General features: G+C 38.4%; 1 protein-coding gene across 1 annotated transcript in view; it reads right to left on the bottom strand.

The window, feature by feature from the left end:
* VPS13C (vacuolar protein sorting 13 homolog C) overlaps positions 1-19,729 on the bottom strand; it is a 1,402,311-nt gene that overhangs the window by 522,559 nt on the left and 860,023 nt on the right. Inside the window, 3 exon segments of the mRNA XM_053719302.1 lie at positions 7,635-7,714; positions 9,438-9,594; positions 9,748-9,887. Of these exon segments, the coding sequence (XP_053575277.1) occupies positions 7,635-7,714; positions 9,438-9,594; positions 9,748-9,887 (377 nt within the window).

The following is a 19,729-nucleotide window of genomic DNA, read 5'->3' as shown; positions in this document are numbered from 1 at the left end:
GGGTTTGGCGATGTATGTGTTTCCCACCTTGTGTATGCTTTTAGGGTGTAAATAGGCAACAATGTTATGGTTCGTTGGTAGTGTTCCCATAGTGCTGTCATTTCAGCGTATACCTCCATTTTGGCATATTTAACAAAATAAAACTCCTCTAGGTCAAGGAATTCTGATACTCTCTTAGTCCAAAGCAATGTGGAGGGGACCTCCTTGCTTCTCCAATTTCTAGCTAATAGGTATCTAGCACTATTAGTCATGATGTAAAAAAGTTTGAGGCAATGTTTCTGTTTAATGTGGGGAGGTCTACTTAGTAACCAGATTGTGGGGTCTAGAGGGAATTGGGTATCTAGAACTTTTTCTATTTCTCCGATTATGTCTCTCCAGTAGTTTTGGACCGCGTTACACCACCACCACATGTGAGCCAGGTTACCGCAGCTATGTTCGCATCTCCAACATTGCTTGGATGTGTTGCGGTATAGTCGGTGTAATTTAGTTGGGGAAAGATACCATCTGTGTAAGATTTTTAAGTTGATTTCCTGTATGGAGAGTGAGATTTAAGTTTTTGTGATATTTTGGAAAATTAATGTACTGGTTTGGGGTAAGATTGTTATACCTAGTTCGTCTTCCCATTTTTCTAGGAAGGGAGGGGTTTGGCCAGGAGAGTTTTGTGTTAATATTCTATAAATTAGTGCAAGAGTATGTGATATTGGAGGAGTCCTTATGCAGAGTTTCTCAAAGTTGGTTAATGGTCGAACCATGTTTCTAGAGTGTTCATGTGTTGCTATGAAGTGATGGACGCGGGCATATTGGAACCAGTTTTGGAAAAGAGAATATCCCATGTTAATCAAGTCCGCTTGCGGTAATAATTTTTCATTTGATATGATATAGTGAATAGGGATATCCCTATAGTATGAACCTGGGGTATCTTTTGTTAGAGGTGTTCCTAGTATGAATTGGCCATTATCTATGATTGAGGTTAGTGGAGAAGGTTTAGATGATATATAGGGGTGTGTAGCTATTGTGATTTCCCATATTTTATATGTTTCTGTGATCAGGTGTGAGTTATAATTAAGCTTTGTAGTCGGTTTGTCGAGATTCCAGCACTGTTTTCCTAGGTGTGGATTATTTGATAATGAGTGTTCTAATTGAACCCATCTTTTATGTTCATAGTGTATACACCAGTCAACTATCCTTTGCAAGAATATGGCTTGTCGGTACTTTGATATGTTAGGTATGCCTAGTCCTCAGAGTTTTGGGGTTTGCATGATGTTTTTATTTATCCTGGGGGGACGACGACGCCAAACAAAGTCACTAAAAGCTTTCTGTAGGGTGGGAATGTAGTTTTTAGGGATCGGGATTGGTAGGGCCTGCAATATATATAGTAGTCGTGGGAATATATTCATTTTGAGAACATTTATTTTGCCCAGCCAGGAGAGCTTTTTAGAGAGCCAGGATGATAGATCCCTGATAATTGCTTTTTGTATTGGTATGTAGTTTTGTATGTAGGTTTGTTCGATAAAAGTGGTTAGTTGTATTCTTAAGTAGTGTAGGGAGTGGGTTCGCCACGTAAATGGCATTAGAGTTTTAATATTTGCTAGAGCTGTGCTGGTTAAGTTAATATTTAAGGCTTCGGATTTGGAAACATTTATAGAAAAGTTGGATAGTGACTGGAAGGTTTGGAATTCCTGTAAGAGGGGGGTTATTGAATATTCGGGGTTTGTTAACGTGAATAAGATGTCGTCGGCAAACAGAGACATTACGTATGTTTGTGTCCCTACTTGTATTCCGCTAATTGAGGGGTTTTGCCTGATTTTTGTGGCCAAGGTTTCTATGAAGCAGGCGAACAATAAGGGAGATAGGGGGCAACCTTGCCTTGTGCCGTTGGTTATGTTGAATGTATTGGATAGTGTGCCATTGATAAGTAATTTTGCGTTGGGGTGGGAATATAAGGCAAATATTCTGTTAATGATCTTAGGTCCTAGACCCAGTTTAGTTAAGGTGGCTTTAAGGAAATCCCAGCCAACACGGTCAAAGGCCTTTTCGGCATCTATTGACAGAAGGATCCCTGGGACCTCCTTATCTTGCATGTATTGAATTAAATTGAGGGCCCTGACCGTGTTGTCTTTCGCCTCGCGCCTGGGGACAAATCCCACTTGATCCTGATGGATCAGGTCTGGTAGTACCAGGTTCATTCTATTAGCCAATACCTTTGCGAAAATTTTTAAGTCTGAATTTATTAGTGAAATAGGGCGAAAGTGAGAGGGATGTTCTAATGATTTGTTAGGCTTAGGGAGGAGAATGATGTGGGCTTCTAACAATGTAGGGGAAAATTGTTTAGACTCATCAATGTAATTGAAAAATGAAGTAATGTGGGGGAGTAGTTCTTCCTGGAATGTCTTATAATATCGGCTGCTAAAACCGTCCGGCCCTGGTGATTTCCCAGATGGGAGATCTTTAATGGCTAGTTTGATTTCTTCTGCGGTTATAGGGTCCTCTAGTTGGTTTTGTTGGTTAGTTGTAAGATGAGGCAAATTAAGAGATGATAAGTATGTATTTATGTCATCTGATAGAGCTGTTTGTGGGCTCGCTGAATTGCCAGGGTTGGAGCGCAAGTTATATAGTTTTTGAAAGTATGTCCTAAAGGTATTTGTAATAGCCTGGGTTGAAAAGTGTGATATATTGTTATCGTCCTTGATGTGTAGGATATAGTTTTTTTTCTGTTTTAATCTGAGGTAACGAGCAAGGGATCTGCCTGATTTATTGCGGCCTTTATAGTTCGCTTGTTGTAAGTGAAGTGCTTGGCGTTTATGTTCCTTATTTAGGTAGGACGCTAGTTTATCTTTTTCAGCTTGAATAGAAAGTAGGAGGTTGTGGTCGGTCGGGCAGCGTTTATGTTGGGTTTCTAATTTGTCAATTTCTGAGAGAAGTGTTGATAGAAATGCTTGCTTTTGTTTGTTAATGGAGGCCTTAATGGCCATAAGCTCACCCCGAATTACACATTTGTGGGCTTCCCATATATTTAACTGGGACGTGTCAACTGTAGAATTGTGTGTAAAGTATTCCAATATGGACTTAGATATTTGTTGGGATATTATAGGGTCGGAAAGGAGCTGTTCATCCAATCTCCATATATAATCGTGTATGGGTTTAGACGGCCATGTTAATGTGCCTAGTACTGATGCATGGTCAGACCATGTTATGGGGGTAATTTGGGTAGATGTAAATAGTGACAGGCCTGTGACGTCCGTGAGAATGTAATCAATTCAATGTAATCAAGTATTGCTTGTGAGGGTATGAGTAGAAGGTGTAGTCTTCTTTGTTAGGATGGTGGGTTCTCCATAAGTCTTGTGCTGTTAATTTTTTCAGTGAGGTGAGTGTACGAGTTATCTGTGAAGTAGGGACTGAGGAATTAGAGCAGGAGCAATCCAAAGGTGGGTTAAGTGGCATGTTAAGATCTCCGCAAATTATTAAGACACCTTTTTGGTGTTCTAAAATGAGATTAGTTATGTTGCTGATAAATTTGGCTTGCTTTGTATTAGGGGTGTATATAGATACCAACGTGACCGGGCGGCCATATAGTAAGCCTACTAGGATAATATATCTACCAGCTTTGTCTCTAAGGATTTTAAGTTCTTTAAAAGGGACATTTTTCTTTATCAGTATTCCCACTCCATGCTTTTTAGATTTGGGATGGGAGGCATAAAAGCAGGTGCCGAATTTGAGGGTAAATGTGAGGGGCTCTCTTCCTTTGCGGAAGTGTGTTTCTTGGAGAAACAGCAGGTCTGACCTGCATCTGTTAAAGTCTCTCAAGGCCTGTGTTCTTTTTGAGGGGATATTGAGTCCCTTTGCGTTTATAGATTGAATCCGTATTAAATTGGTGGGTTGTTTTCTATGTGAGTGTTCAGCCATTAGGATAGTGCAGTGTGAGCTTAAGGTAGTTGTCTATGGAGTATATTAATTCAGTATTTGTGTAGGACTCAGTATGACCAGGTAGTCAGGTGATAGTATTAGTAGTAATTTAGTACAGCAGGGGGTAAGGGGATTAGGTAAGAAGGAAAGAGTGAATAAAAACATTGGTAGGAGAAATAAGATGTAGAGGAAGCGTTTCCCCTTCATTGGCTTAAGTTAACTTTTCTCAGCAATTAACAATTTATACCAGCTGTGGCAACTTGACTAACTTAGTTTGTAAATAAGACATGTTGACCTAACATGTTAAAGTATATCAGCCTATAACAGGCAAACAACGCAACACAATACATTAACACTAGCATGTAGTACATCATAACGACATTAAACATTAAACATTAAGTACCCCCTTAGAATGTGTCTACCTGTAGACGACCAACTTGGCTATTATGGTTAGACAGTAGAGGTAGGCGTTCTAAGCACTTAAGATGTGAACTTTTGTTATTAAAAGAAATAAGGGGGTAAGTAAACATAACATAACAGTATAACTTTGGTGGATTGATATGGTAAGAGAAGTAGTTATAGTGATTCCCTGTGGGTATTCCTTCTCTGCCTAAGAATAATGTCAGGTAAACTCAGGCATCTTCTCAGATATTTTGCAATGAGCAAAAATTAGTGTGCATTAGCGAGTTCACAGTGTCTGTCATATAAAGGGAATATGCAACCTTACTATCACATGTTTCAGGTCTCGCATTGTGAAGACTCTTGTGGGTAAGTTATATGTACCTCATTTAGGCTTGGAGTCCTTCACATTTTTCCTGGGTACTTTGGTCCATGTCGATCTTTGGGCCTTTGGAGGGCCATCTTGTGTGGTGTCCCGGGTCGTCGCTGCAGGAGGAGGAGGTTCCGGGAAGTTGATATTGAGATTTTTGGATAGAGCATCTAAGTCTTCTGGACCTTTGTAAGCAATGGTTTTGCCGTCTTTATGCACCAGAAGGCTAAAAGGGAATCCCCATCGATATTTTATTTTGTGTTCTTGCAGGAGGGTTGTGATAAAGCGTAGGTTTCGTCTCCTTTCAATGGTAGCTGGACTAAGGTCTTGATAGACCTGGATGGTATGGCCTTGAAAGGATATTGATCGTTGGCTACGGGCTTGTTTCCACACTGCTTCTTTTTGGTGAAAGTGAGTGAATTTCAGAATCACGTCCCTAGGCGGGCTCGGCGGTGTAGGTTTCGGTCTTAGGGCGCGATGGGCCCTCTCTAGAGTTGCTTCAGAGGTCTCCAGTGCGGGTTCCATCTGTCTGAAAAATTGTAGTAGGTACTCAACTAAGGATTCCTGAGTAACATCCTCAGGTATGCCTCGGATGCGCAGATTGCTGCGGCGACTGCGATTATCAAGGTCTTCGACCTTTAGCTGTAGCGATTGGATAATGGAGTCGTGGCAGTTTAGGCATTGGATGTCATCACTAACTTGAGACTCTAGGTATTCTTGTCCCTCCTCCAGGTATTCAAGTTTAGAGTTCATGTCAGACATATCTTTTCGTAGAGATGAAATCTCGTTCTTGATAAATGTTTTCAAATCAGCTATGTCGCTCTTGGAGGGTAGGGAAGCTATATTTTGTTGTATCTGTGAGAGTTGGTCATGTGGGAGAGGAGCAAGGCTTGTAGTAAGTTGTGATTCCATTTTGTTAGGATTGTCAGGATTTTCCAGCTGGTGAGGTGAATTTTTTTGCGTGGATTTGAAATAGGTGCAGACTGATGGTGATTTATTAGGTAGTGTTGCCTTATGTGGTGCTTTATGTGGTCTAGTAGATCTCCTTGTTGCCATGTGCTAGTATTGTGGAGAACAATGAAGCCAATGACTTTGGCCAGATCAGAGTGCCCTGTGATGGAGCTAGGTGGTCGCTTGAGCTAAAGGTTCACTTCGTTTTGCACCACATAAAGGGAGAGTGCAACTTATTTGTAAAGTGTGTGCTGCAGCTGAGCTATCTTTTTGTTTCTTATCTGGGCTTATGTTTATTGACAGTATTAGCCCCCACGTAGCATTTGCTTGTTATAATGTGGTATTGCCAGTGTAAAAAGGTGGGCAGTCCAAGATAGTGTTTTTACATATGTGTATCGCTGTCTGGCAGTTATGGATACAGCTATATAGCAGCGTGGTCCTGTGTAGCTGCTGGGGTGCTTTGATGCGACTGAGCGCGGCAGAGGAGAAGTGACCGCGGCTCTGCTTTGATCTCGCCCGTATGTGTGGTATGGAGCGTGAACTTACAGTTTGTCAAGGGTAATCATATGATACTGTGTTCTCTACCCTGCCGCGCCGTGTCTTTGTTGTTGCGTGGCTTAGTCGGTTCAGGTTGCGCTGTCAAGATGGCGCCTGTGTTAAGTTTGTTGGTCCCGGTTTTCAAAGGGATCTGCCGACTCGGATTTGATTGTAGGTTCCAGTAAGGAAGTTATAGGTGTTCCGGTTCATTTGCTTGCTGCTTTCATGATTGCCAGAGCAAAACTGCACCATTTATGTGCCAATTGAAGGGGAAAGGCAACGGAGCTCTTTTACAGTGCAGCCATGTTCCTGCACGGCTACGCCCCGCCTCTATCGATACTAGAAGATTTTAACTTCAAAGCTGTGGAACCTGAAATAATCTGAATCGGATCATGCAGACAAATATCCTTCAACGCTACAGTAGCCATGGAAAGATCAGTTTATATACTAACAAAGTGACAATGCAATATTTCAATTTTAAAATTAGAAACCTTCACAAACTTAATAAATGATTTCCTATTAAAACTGGTCAAATTGTTTCCTTTGGGAAGTTGGAATAAAAGCCTCAAACTTTCTTTTAATGGAGAAACATTTTAAAATAAAACCAAAATCCATAAAAAGTCTCTGCTCTTTCTGGGATATTTTGGAACCACAGGACAACCTTCGAAAGGAGTGGTAAAGATTCATACAGTTACCCAGTAAACAGTCTTCACGCAAGGATCTGAAAGTTCTGATGGTAACAAGCCTCAACATCCTTGAGTATAGGACAGCACAGGTCACAAATGGATGCCTTTATTCAGTCATCCTAAGCTTGGTGGACCCTCCTTTAAAAGATTTGAAACTAGACAACTGTAAATAGTACATTTTTGCACTAAGTGTGCCTTATCCTGAAGAACAACAAACCACTTTTGCAAACAGGACTATCCTTGATAAAGGTTTTAAATTAAAAACAAAAGACTTTGCTTTCAAAATGAACTTCCAATAGCATATGATCACATAATTAATATGCAGCCAGGTTTTTAAACAAAAAGACTCTTCAGTCTTCTGAACAACAAAACCTATATGTAATGTAACCATATAAATGATATCCATAGGCGTGTCTGTCACAGTGAAAACACTGGAAGTACTAATTTTGTCACAACATCTTGTGGCTGAAAATAAGCAAAATAAATTGACGCACTGAAACCGCAGAAGCGGTATTTCAAACAATAGCTGGTCCATAGAAGAAATAATATTAATAAAAAAGACTAAAAATCCAAGTAGACTCAGATGTCTTAATATACGGTATTGCAATGAAAAACCATCTCTGCCAAGAATAATATGCAAACAGCAACACAAACTAGCTGCCACTCTTTCACACAATTAGTTGCAAATTTAAAAAAAGTTATAGCAGTCCATCTCTCATTGTGGTTGCCAAGAATTATTTCCCTAAATATCCCATAAAGTGCCACATTAATGAAGAAATCTATCAAACCTTTATGTATTCCATTTTTAGAAGATGATCTCCAGTCTCATCTGAAGAATTAATAAGATGAAGAGGACCTCCATTAGGACCTGCAAAATAAAGGCAGAAAAAGTGAGAATGTATAGAACCAGAGAAGTTAATGTATAATGTTTATTTAATACACTACATATAGCTACAACTGTATATATTTATAAGTTTATTCTAGTAGTTCAGGATGTTAAAAGGAACAGTAAACACCTTATATTTACATGACCTTGCTATTGTAGTGTTATAGCATATCAGCAAAGTCTAAACATTTGTAAAAAAAAAAATAACATCCTTTTTACAGGAATTACTTTTTAATAGCCAGATTCCATCCACCATTTGCCTTATTTAGCGGAGTTAATCTGGGTTTAGTCAAAAGACAAAAAGGCTAATTACTGTCACATTCTTAGTATAAAATGCATTGTTTTGTCATTATCTGATAAAGCCAATTATGGACAGATATGTAGCAACATTAGCCTTGATAAATCGGCAATGAACATTTCAAGTTCTAAGATTTAGAAATGACACAATACTCAGATAAATTGCATGAAAAGAAGGCAAAATAGATTAAAGTATATTGCAAAGTTATTGCATTACACACAACTAACATTTTACATAAAAATTACAAGTTGTTTCCTATGCTTTTAAACCTAACTGTTGGATAATGATAACAAATGTAACTCAAACTGTATTGTTGTTGGGTTTAATAGTTATTAATTCATTCATTAAATAATAAAATATGGTTTGCAAAACCTTTCTACCCAAAAAAGGACTCTAGTGAAACATCAAATAGCTGTCTGCTTTACCTGTTTAATTTGCTGTATGCACAAACACATTGAAGGGACATTAAATAATAAATAAATGTGAGATAAGACTATTCAAAGCATAGATTAAACTGAGAATCCTAAGCAGACCGTTTTTTTCTAAATGATAATAGTATTTAAATATTGAAGAAAGAAGTATAACGTTTTAGTCCATATAAAGTTATAGATACCACCGTTTTGTGAGCAAGGTTTAAAAGCATATTATATTTTCTTCTGAGGACAATTACGGATAGTTATAAATGAGCTTCTAGGGTCACTATCTCAAAGTGTCATTTAAAAGGGACATGATATTTACTTCATGATTCAAATAGAGAATACTATTTTAAACAACATTTCAATTTACTGCTATTTAATTTGCTTCATTCTTCAGATATCCTTTGTTGAAGAAATAGCAATGCACATAGATGAACCAATTACACACAAGGCAACTATGTGCAGCCACCAATTAGCAGCTACTGAGTCTATTTATATATGCTTTTCAACAAAGAATATCAAAAGAATGAAGCAAATTAGATAATAGAAGTAAATTGTAAATTGTATTTAATGGCATGCTCTTTCTAAATCATGAAAGAAAAAAAAAATTGTTTCATGTCCCTTTAAGTCATGTTGCAGCACCAGTGGCATGAGCTATGAATTTACATCTGAATACATTTTTTCTAAGTAACAAGAGGCCATGGTTTAAATATTTACAATTTGTAAAAAAAAAAAAAATATTTCGTATATCTGACCACATTTTGTTTGTGTGATGAAGTTGTTATATTTTCCTCCTTTCATAACTACAAACAGTTTTAGATAAAACATTTAACACATTTGTTAGTTCAGTTTGATGATCCAAGTGTTAAGCTTTCCATATACAGAATAAGTACTCAGTCACGTCTGAAAAGTATACGTTTACATATTTAATCCCCATGTTGTTGTGTGCAATATACAGGGCAATAAAAACAGCACGTGGCAAGGTCTTTACCTGAGAATTCATTGCAGATCATGGTGATTTTTCTCAAGTAAACGGATGCATTTATCTCGTGGTTCCCTACCCTTGCTTCAGTTCCTAGCTGAGATACATGTAGAACATGAAATGGAGATATGTCTAGCCCACCCTGCCTCATCAGTCTCACCACAACCTAAAAGAATGAGGATATTATCAATACCAATAGGTGACAGTGTCACAAATTATAAGAAACTTGCAAAGATAATAACATCCTGGTGTGTTTAGAATAATTAATCTTATCAGCAACATCACACTTTACAATTTCCAGGAAAAAAAATAAAATTACCTCCTTGATTTCAAAATTAAGCAGTAGATTTAGTGCAGTTGAGTCTCTGGCATCCTTTGTGGTCTCAGAAGTATAATCACCCATGATATTTTCCACAGGTTTTTGAACCCCAAGTGTTTCCTCTTTAGATTTAGTGATCTCTGTAACAAGTGAACAGGGTAAAATAGATTTATGGTAACCTAAAAAATCCCAAACAAAATATAGATATATAAAAATGACATCTGCTAACGGAATTATGCAAGTAGACTGTTTCCTTCTCAAGGCCTGGGAGTTAGTAATACAAATAAATAAATAAAAAAAACTGATTTTATTCAATTAAAAGTCCTTAAGATGAAAATTAAAATGGTGATTAAAAGTTTTAGCCTTCAAATGACAATCCATTTTTTTACTTTTTGTCTTTAAAGGATAATAACAATTGAAATTGCTAGAATGTATATCACAAAGCATATTCTCACATGTAATGCTTTGACTGCTGTTCTTCCAGGTATAAGTTTGTTCTGAAGGCTAGTATTGCTGTCTGTAAATTTATATTGGCCTTACTTTGTCCAAACCTAAATTATTTTAACTATATCAAGGCATATTAGATGGCTTAACAATTACTAGAGGTTCCAGCTCCAGCCTGACATGTGAAATGTGGAAGAATGAAAGTATTATCAGTTGCTTATTATACAAACTAGACATAAAAGTACTCCTACCCTGAGATTAGGTATACCTTGCATAAAGATCATAAGGTTTCAGTGCTCACTAATATATAAAATTATCCCAAGCAAGCAGCTAGGATTTCACCAATGCCAAAATGATTATGGGGTTAACATACGGAGTAAGCTACTTAGGTAATATTAAAACATTATGACTATGCTGTGGATTCCAATCAATTTTAAATTTGCACAAAAACATTGTATAGCATTGTATTAGCTCAAACATCAATGTAGATCTCACCAGTGAAGACAGTCCATTTAAACAGGAAAATGACTGAAAACCCAGGGTCTCAACACACCACTTACTCCCCAGTTTAAAGGCGCTATTACCTAGACAGCTGGTTAGTTTAGTTTCCAAGCATAAGGGCAAGAGGTATGAAGCCCTTTGAGCGCTACAGTGAGGATGAAATTACAGCAAAAATATATCCATATTTCAGTTTATGTCCCTCCCCTTGTGTTGCAGTCACCAGTAAAGACTTGTAAAGCAATAAAAAAAAGATATAAGTCGGCGAATAAAATATTTCCAAAATAGCATGACTAATTTACTTATTTTTATTTGCAAACTCTTCCTCAGCTTACATAGGAGTATATGAGGCAAAAATGAACTGTAACCTTGCATAGCTCCACCATGAAAAACTAAATTTATGCTTTACCTGAACAATTTCTTTTTTTCCGGATATGGAGAGTCCACATCATCATCAATTACTAGTGGGAATATCACTTCTGGCCAGCAGGAGTAGGCAAAGAGAACCACAGCAGAGCTGTTAAGTGTCACTCCCCTATCCACAATCCCCAGTCTTTTCACCAAAGGGAAATGGGAAAAGGAATAACACAAAGGTATAGATGTGCCTGAGGTTTAGTCAAAAATAACTGTCTTAAATTTAAGGGTGGGGTCGTGAACTCTCCATATTCGGAAATAAATTTATCAGGTAAGCATAAATTTTGTTTCCTTTCCTAAGATATGGAGAGTCCACAACATCATCAATTACTAGTGGGAACCAATACCCAAGCTAGAGGACACAGATGACTAGGGAGGGAGAACAAGACAGGCAGACCTAAACAGAAGGCACCACCATGTGAAGAACCTTTCTCCCAAAAGAAGACTAAGTCAAGGCAAAGGTATCAAATTTGGAAAATTTGGAAAAAAACATAATTTATGTAAGAACTTACCTGATAAATTAATTTCTTTCATATTGGCAAGAGTCCATGAGCTAGTGACGTATGGGATATATAATCCTACCAGGAGGGGCAAAGTTTCCCAAACCTCAAAATGCCTATAAATACACCGCTCACCACACCCACAATTCAGTTTAACGAATAGCCAAGAAGTGGGGTGATAAAGAAAGGAGAAAGCATCAACAAAGGAATTGGAATAATTGTGCTTTATACAAAAAAATCATAACCACCATAAAAAGGGTGGGCCTCATGGACTCTTGCCAATATGAAATAAATAAATTTATCAGGTAAGTTCTTACATAAATTATGTTTTCTTTCATGTAATTGGCAAGAGTCCATGAGCTAGTGACGTATGGGATAGCAATACCCAAGATGTGGAACTCCACGCAAGAGTCACTAGAGAGGGAGGGATAAAAAATAAAGACAGCCAATTCTGCTGAAAAAAATTAATCTACAACCCAAATCATAAGTTTAATCTTATAAACGAAAAGAAAAAAACTTAAATTATAAGCAGAAGAATCAAACTGAAACAGCTGCCTGAAGAAGCAAAAACATCAAAATGGTAGAATTTAGTAAATGTATGCAAAGAAGACCAAGTTGCTGCTTTGCAAATCTGATCAACTGAAGCTTCATTCTTAAAAGCCCAGGAAGTGGAAACTAACCTAGTAGAATGAGCTGTAATTCTCTGAGGCGGGGATTTACCCGACTCCAAATAAGCTTGATGAATCAAAAGCTTTAACCAAGATGCCAAAGAAACGGCAGAAGCCTTCTGACCTTTTCTGGAGCCAGGAAAGATAACAAATAGACTAGAACTCTTCCTGAAATCTTTAGTAGCTTCAACATAATATTTCCGAGCTCTCACCACATCCAAAGAATGTAAAGCTCTCTCCAAAGAATTCTTAGGATTAGGACACAATGAAGGGACAACAATTTCTCTACTAATGTTGTTAGAATTCACAACTTTAGGTAAGAATTTAAATGAAGTCCGCAAAACTGCCTTATCCTGATGAAAAATCAGAAAAGGAGATTCACAAGAAAGAGCAGATAATTCAGAAACTCTTCTAGCAGAAGAGATGGCCAAAAGGAACAACACTTTCCAAGAAAGCAGTTTAATGTCCAAAGAATGCATAGGCTCAAATGGAGGAGCCTGTAAAGCCTTCAAAACCAAATTAAGACTCCAAGGAGGAGAGATTGATTTAATAACGGGCTTGATACGAACCAGAGCCTGTACAAAATAGTGAATATCAGGGAGTTTAGCAATTTTTCTGTGGAATAAAACAGAAAGAGCAGAGATTTGTCCTTTCAAGGAACTTGCCGACAAACCTTTATCCAAACCATCTTGAAGAAACTGTAAAATTCTAGGAAGTCTAAAAGAATGCCAAGAAAATTTATGAGAAGAACACCAGGAAATGTAAGTCTTCCAAATTCGATAATAAATCTTTCTAGAAACAGATTTACGAGTCTGTAACATAGTATTAATCACAGAGAAACCTCTATGACTAAGCACTAGGCGTTCAATTTCCATACCTTCAAATTTAATGATTTGAGATCCTGATGGAAAAACGGACCTTGAGATAGAAGGTCTGGCCTTAATGAAAGTGGCCAAGGTTGGCAACTGGACACCCGAACAAGATCCGCATACCAAAACCTGTGAGACCATGCTGGAGCCACCAGCAGCACAAACGATTGCTCCATGATGATTTTGGAAATCACTCTTGGAAGAAGAACTAGAGGCAGAAAGACATAAGCAGGTTGATAACTCCAAGGAAGTGACAACGCATCCACTGCTTCCGCCTGAGGATCCCTGGACCTGGACAGATACCTGGGAAGTTTCCTGTTTAGATGAGAAGCCATCAGATCTATTTCTGGAAGCCCCCACATCTGAACAATCTGAAAAAACACATCTGGGTGAAGAGACCATTCTCCCGGATGTAAAGTCTGGCGACTGAGATAATCCGCTTCCCAATTGTCTATAACTGGGATATGGACCGCAGAGATTAGACAGGAGCTGGATTCTGCCCATGCAAGTATCCGAGATACTTCTTTCATAGCTTGAGGACTGTGAGTCCCACCTTGATGATTGACATACGCCACGGTTGTGACATTGTCTGTCTGAAAACAAATAAACGGTTCTCTCTTCAGAAGAGGCCAAAACTGAGATTTGCACGGAGTTCCAAAATATTTATTGATAATCTCGCCTCTTGAGATTTCCAAACCCCCTGCGCTGTCAGAGATCCCCAGACAGCTCCCCAACCTGAAAGACTTGCATCTGTTGTAATCACAGTCCAGGTTGGACGAACAAAAGAGGCCCCTTGAATTAAACAATGGTGATCTAACCACCAAGTCAGAGATAGTCGAATATTGGGATTAAAGGATATTAATTGTGATATCTTTGTATAATCCCTGTACCATTGGCTCAGCATACAAAGCTGAAGAGGTCTCATGTGAAAACGAGCAAAGGGGATCGCGTCCGATGCTGCAGTCATGACACCTAAAACCTCCATACACATAGCTACTGAAGGGAATGACTGAGACTGAAGGTTCCGACAAGCTGAAACCAATTTCAGACGTCTTTTGTCTGTTAGAGACAAAGTCATGGATACTGAATCTGTTTGGAATCCTAAAAAGGTTACCCTTGTCTGAGGAATCAAGGAACTTTTTGGTAAATTGATCCTCCAACCATGTCTTTGAAGAAACAACACTAGTTGATTCGTGTGAGATTCTGCAGAATGTAAAGACTGAGCAAGTACCAAGATATCGTCCAAATAAGGAAACACAGCAATACCCCGCTCTCTGATTACAGAGAGTAGGGCACCGAGAACCTTTGAAAAGATCCCTGGAGCTGTTGCTAGGCCAAAAGGAAGAGCAACAAATTGGTAATGCTTGTCTAGAAAAGAGAATCTCAGAAACTGATAGTGATCTGGATGAATCGGAATATGAAGATATGCATCCTGTAAGTCTATTGTGGACATATAATGCCCTTGCTGAACAAAAGGCAGAATAGTCCTTATAGTAACCATCTTGAATGTTGGTATTCTTACATAACGATTCAAAATTTTTAGATCCAGAACTGGTCTGAAAGAATTCTCTTTCTTTGGAACAATGAACAGATTTGAATAAAACCCCAGACCCCGTTCCGGAAAGGGAACTGGCACAATTACCCCAGATAACTCCAGGTCTGAAACACACTTCAGGAAAGCCTGAGCTTTTACTGGGTTCACTGGAATGCGTGAGAGAAAGAACCTTCTCACAGGCGGGTCTTACCTTGAAACCTATTCTGTACCCTTGAGAAACAATGTTCTGAATCCAACGATTTTGGATTGAATTGATCCAAACATCTTTGTAAAATCTTAGTCTGCCCCCTACCAGCTGCGCTGGAATGAGGGCCGCACCTTCATGCGGACTTGGGGGCTGATTTTGATTTTTTAAATGGCTTGGATTTATTTCAGACTGGAGAAGGCTTCCAATTGGAAACCGTTCCTTTAGGGGAAGGGTCAGGTTTCTGTTCCTTATTCTGACGAAAGGAACGAAAACGGTTAGCAGCCCTAAATTTACCCTTAGATTTTTTCTCCTGAGGCAAAAAGGCTCCCTTCCCCCCAGTGACAGTTGAAATAATAGAATCCAACTGAGAACCAAATAATGTATTACCTTGGAAAGAAAGAGATAGCAACGTTGACTTAGAAGTCATATCAGCATTCCAAGATTTAAGCCATAAAGCTCTTCTAGCTAAAATAGCTAAAGACATATACCTGACATCAATTCTAATGATATAAAAAATGGCATCACAAATGAAATTATTAGCATGTTGAATTAGCTTAACAATGCTATACACATTATGATCTGGTTGCGCTAAAGCCTCCAACCAAAAAGTTGAAGCCGCAGCAACATCAGCCAAAGAAATAGCAGGCCTAAGAAGATGACCTGAACATAAATAAGCCTTCCTTAGATAAGATTCAAGCTTCCTATCTAAAGGATCTTTAAAAGAAGTACTATCTGACATAGGAATAGTAGTACGCTTTGCAAGAGTAGAGATGGCCCCATCAACTTTGGGGATCTTTTCCCAAAACTCCAATCTATCAATCGGCAACGGGTACAGTTTCTTAAACCTTGAAAGAGGAGTAAATGAAGTACCCAGACTATTCCATTCCCTAGAAATTACATCTGAAATAGCATCAGGAACTGGAAAAACCTTTGGAATAACTACATGAGGTTTAAAAACCGAATTTAAACGTTTACTGGTTTTAATATCAAGAGGACTAGTCTCCTCCATATCTAATGCAATCAACACCTCTTTAAGTAAAGAACAAATAAACTCCATTTTAAATAAATATGAAGATTTGTCAGTGTCAATATCTGAGGCAGAATCTTCTGAACCAGATAGATCCTCATCAGAGATAGATAAATCAGAATGATGTTGAAGGAACAACAATAGGTAATGGATTACTACTAATGGAAATATTGTCTGCATTTGAAAGTTTATCATGACAACTAACACAAACTACAGCCGGAGGAACAGTTACCACAAGTTTACAACAAATGCACTTAGCTTTGGTAGAACCGACATCAGGCAACAGCATTCCAGAAGTAGATTCTGAGACAGGGTCAGATTGAGACATCTTGCAATATGTAATAGAAAAAACAACATATAAAGCAAAATTATCAATTTCCTTATATGACAGTTTCAGGAATGGGAAACAATGCAAACAGAATAAGCCTCTGGAAACCGGAAGCAAAATGAAATAAAGGACTTAAATAATGTCAAAAATCTGGCGCCAAGTATGACGCCCACAACTGACAAAATATTTTTTGGCGCCAAGAACGTCTGCAACAAACACGAGCATCATAGATGACTCAACTACGTGAAAACTCTCGGCGCCCACTAAGACGTCGGAAATGATAAAATATACTGATTAACCTGAATCATGGCAAATATAAGTATAAAACATATATTTAGAACTTTACATATAAAGTGCCAAACCATAGCTGAGAGTGTCATAAATAAAATAAGACTTACTTACCCAAAGACACTCATCTACATAAAGTAGATAGCCAAACCAGTACTGAAACGAGAATCAGTAGAGGTAATGGTATATAAGAGTATATCGTCAATCTGAAAAGGGAGGTAGGAGATGAATCTCTATGACCGATACGTCACTAGCTCATGGACTCTTGCCAATTACATGAAAGAAAAGGAAATATACTGAAAACCTGAATCATGGCAAATATAAGTACATACATATATTTAGAACTTTATATATAAAGTGCCAAACCATACCTGAGCAAAAGACACCCATCCACATATAGCAGATAGCCAAACCAGTACTGAAACGGTTATCAGTAGAGGTAATGGAATATGAGAGTATATCATAGATCTGAAAAGGGAGGTAGGAGATGAATCTCTATGACCAATAACAGAGAACCTATGAAATAGATCCCCGTTAGGAAGACCATTGCATTCAATAGGTGACACTCCCTTCACATCCCTCTGACATTCGCTGTACTCTGAGAGGAATCGGGCTTCAAAAGAGCTGAGAAGCGCATATCAACGTAGAAATCTTAGCACAAATTTACTTCACCACCTCCATAGGAGGCAAAGTTTGTAAAACTTAATTGTGGGTGTGGTGAGGGGTGTATTTATAGGCATTTTGAGGTTTGGGAAACTTTGCCCCTCCTGGTAGGATTGTATATCCCATACGTCACTAGCTCATGGACTCTTGCCAATTACATGAAAGAAAATATGCAGATAGGACCAAGTTACAGTCTTGCAAATCTGTTCCACAGAAGCTTCATTTTTGAAAGCCCAAGAGGAGACAGCCCTCGTGGAATGAGCCGTAATTTTATCAGGAGGCTGCGGAGCAGCAGTCTCATAAGCAAAAAGAATTATACTTCTCAACCAGAGAGAAAGAGAAGTAGCAGTAGCTTTCTGACCTTTACACTTTCCAGAGAGAGAAACAAACAAACAGGGCAGAGGACTGGTGAAAATCCTTAGTCGCCTGTAGGAAGAATTTTATAGTATGCACAACATCCAGGTTGTGCAACAAACGTTCCTTATGGGAAGAAGGATTAGGACATAAAAAAGGAACAACAATTTACTGATTAATATTTCAATCCGAAACCACTTTAGGAAGAAAACCCAGACTAGTACGAAGAACCGCCTTATCAACATGAAAGATAAGATAAGGTGAATCACACTGCAAAGCCGAGAGTTTTGAGACTCTCCGAGCAGAAGAAATAGCAATAAGAAACAAAACATTCCAAGATAAAAACTTAATATCGAGCAAAAGGGATGATGTCCATGGAAGCGACCATCAGACCAATTACCTCCATACATTGAGCCACTGATGGCCGAACAGTAGACTGCAGAGAGAGGCAAGAGGAAAGAATTTTGGATTTTCTGACCACTGTCAAAAATATTTTCATAGATAGAGAATCAATTATGGTTAGTAATTACACTCAGAGGTACCTTTGCTAGTGGGCTCTAGGCTTTGATACAGACTGCTTGTAATATTACTTAAGTACTAGTCCTATTTGTGGACAGACCAAAAGTACTCCGTATGTAACAAATAACAAAGAACCAGTGCAAGTCTTTTCTGTTTCCCCGATCTAAACAAATAATTATGCTGACAGTAAACCGGTATTCTCACCGTGTGGTATTATTCACTCACTCCTGGTCCGCTACACGTCATGCAGTATTGTGAAGATCCGCTTTGCAATTATGGTTCACCCGTCCTGCAATCAGCTTCATCCCCATAGATCCGGGGACGCCACTCCATGCGTCTCTGGTCTTGTAGTACGTGACGTAGGGTACGTCTGATGCGTGTCCACCTAGATTAGCGTAGTATGCTATGCGCAACCCCTGGAAACGGTTGCTCCTAGATGCCGATGCTCCAGCCGGAAAGTAAGTAGATTTCAAACATAGAAGACGAAATCCAGCGAGCTCCAAAGCAAAAAAATTGTTTATTCAGATTACACACACAGTTATCAGGGTAAAAAAAAGCTTCAATGCTATAAAAACATCAACGAAGAAGATGCAATGACCTAGCAGCTCCCTGCCGGTCTTATGCGTTTCAGCTGGAAATAAGCCTTAATCATAGACCATGGCTAAACATACGGTTACATCCATTAAATAGCCCATTATTGGCTAATCAAGGGATACAGCTGAAGGCATTAATTAATCATTTAACCAACAGATTATAAACATAGACATAAATAGAAAAATTTCAAATGACCCCAATTCTGAAATATTTGAACCTAAGGAAGTGATATATACAAAATTGGGTAGATAGTGATACCAAAGGCGGCAATAGGTGATTCTATGGCACTGAATTGGGGCATAGATTAGCCTTCAGTAAATAATGTGCCTTGTACTATGTATAATTCAAAAAATGGAAAGGAAAGAAATCACTCAATGCCCTCCAGACTGACCATTTCAAATGTATGTATAATATTAATTAACCCTTTAAGAGTAAATATATAGGGGCTTCTTCCGCTCATTATTTATATTGCCAATAATTAATGATATCAACATCTTCATAAAATCCCTTTGGACTTCTAGTTTGCAATGTGAATACCCAGAAGGCCTCCCTGTGTAAAAGTTTGGAGGTTTTATCTCCACCCTAGGGGTATTTACTATACATGCAATGATCTGCCATTTAAAGGAATTCACTATCTTATTGTGATCTGTTATAAAATGTTGCACCAGGTCTGAGCAATCTATTTCGTCATCAATATTATTAAGGTGTTCTCTAATACGTGATCGTGCCTCACGTGTGGTACACCCTACATACTGTAATTTGCAGTCTGTACATTCTACCAGGTAGAAGACATACCTGGTGCGACAGATGGTACAATTAGAGGAAAGAAAAACCCTTTGTGTAACCCTACATTGGAACCTATTTGTTACACTAGTATGACTACAAGCAATGCAATTTCAGAAATGGCATTTAAAGTGCCCTTTAACTTGGAGCCAGCTACTTCCACCTGTACTAATCTTTCTGAGCCTGCTTGGTGCTAGGATATTCCCCAGTGTACAACCCCTTCTGGGAATATAATTACAACCATGTAAAACAAAGTCCTTGAGGCTATCGTCCCCTGTTAGAACTGGTAGG

Source organism: Bombina bombina, chromosome 6 (genome assembly GCF_027579735.1).
Source record: "Bombina bombina isolate aBomBom1 chromosome 6, aBomBom1.pri, whole genome shotgun sequence".
In the NCBI taxonomy this organism is placed as follows: Eukaryota; Metazoa; Chordata; class Amphibia; order Anura; family Bombinatoridae; genus Bombina; species Bombina bombina.
The sequence above is the reverse complement of the archived record's forward strand: the minus strand, read 5'-3'. Positions and strand labels throughout refer to the sequence as shown.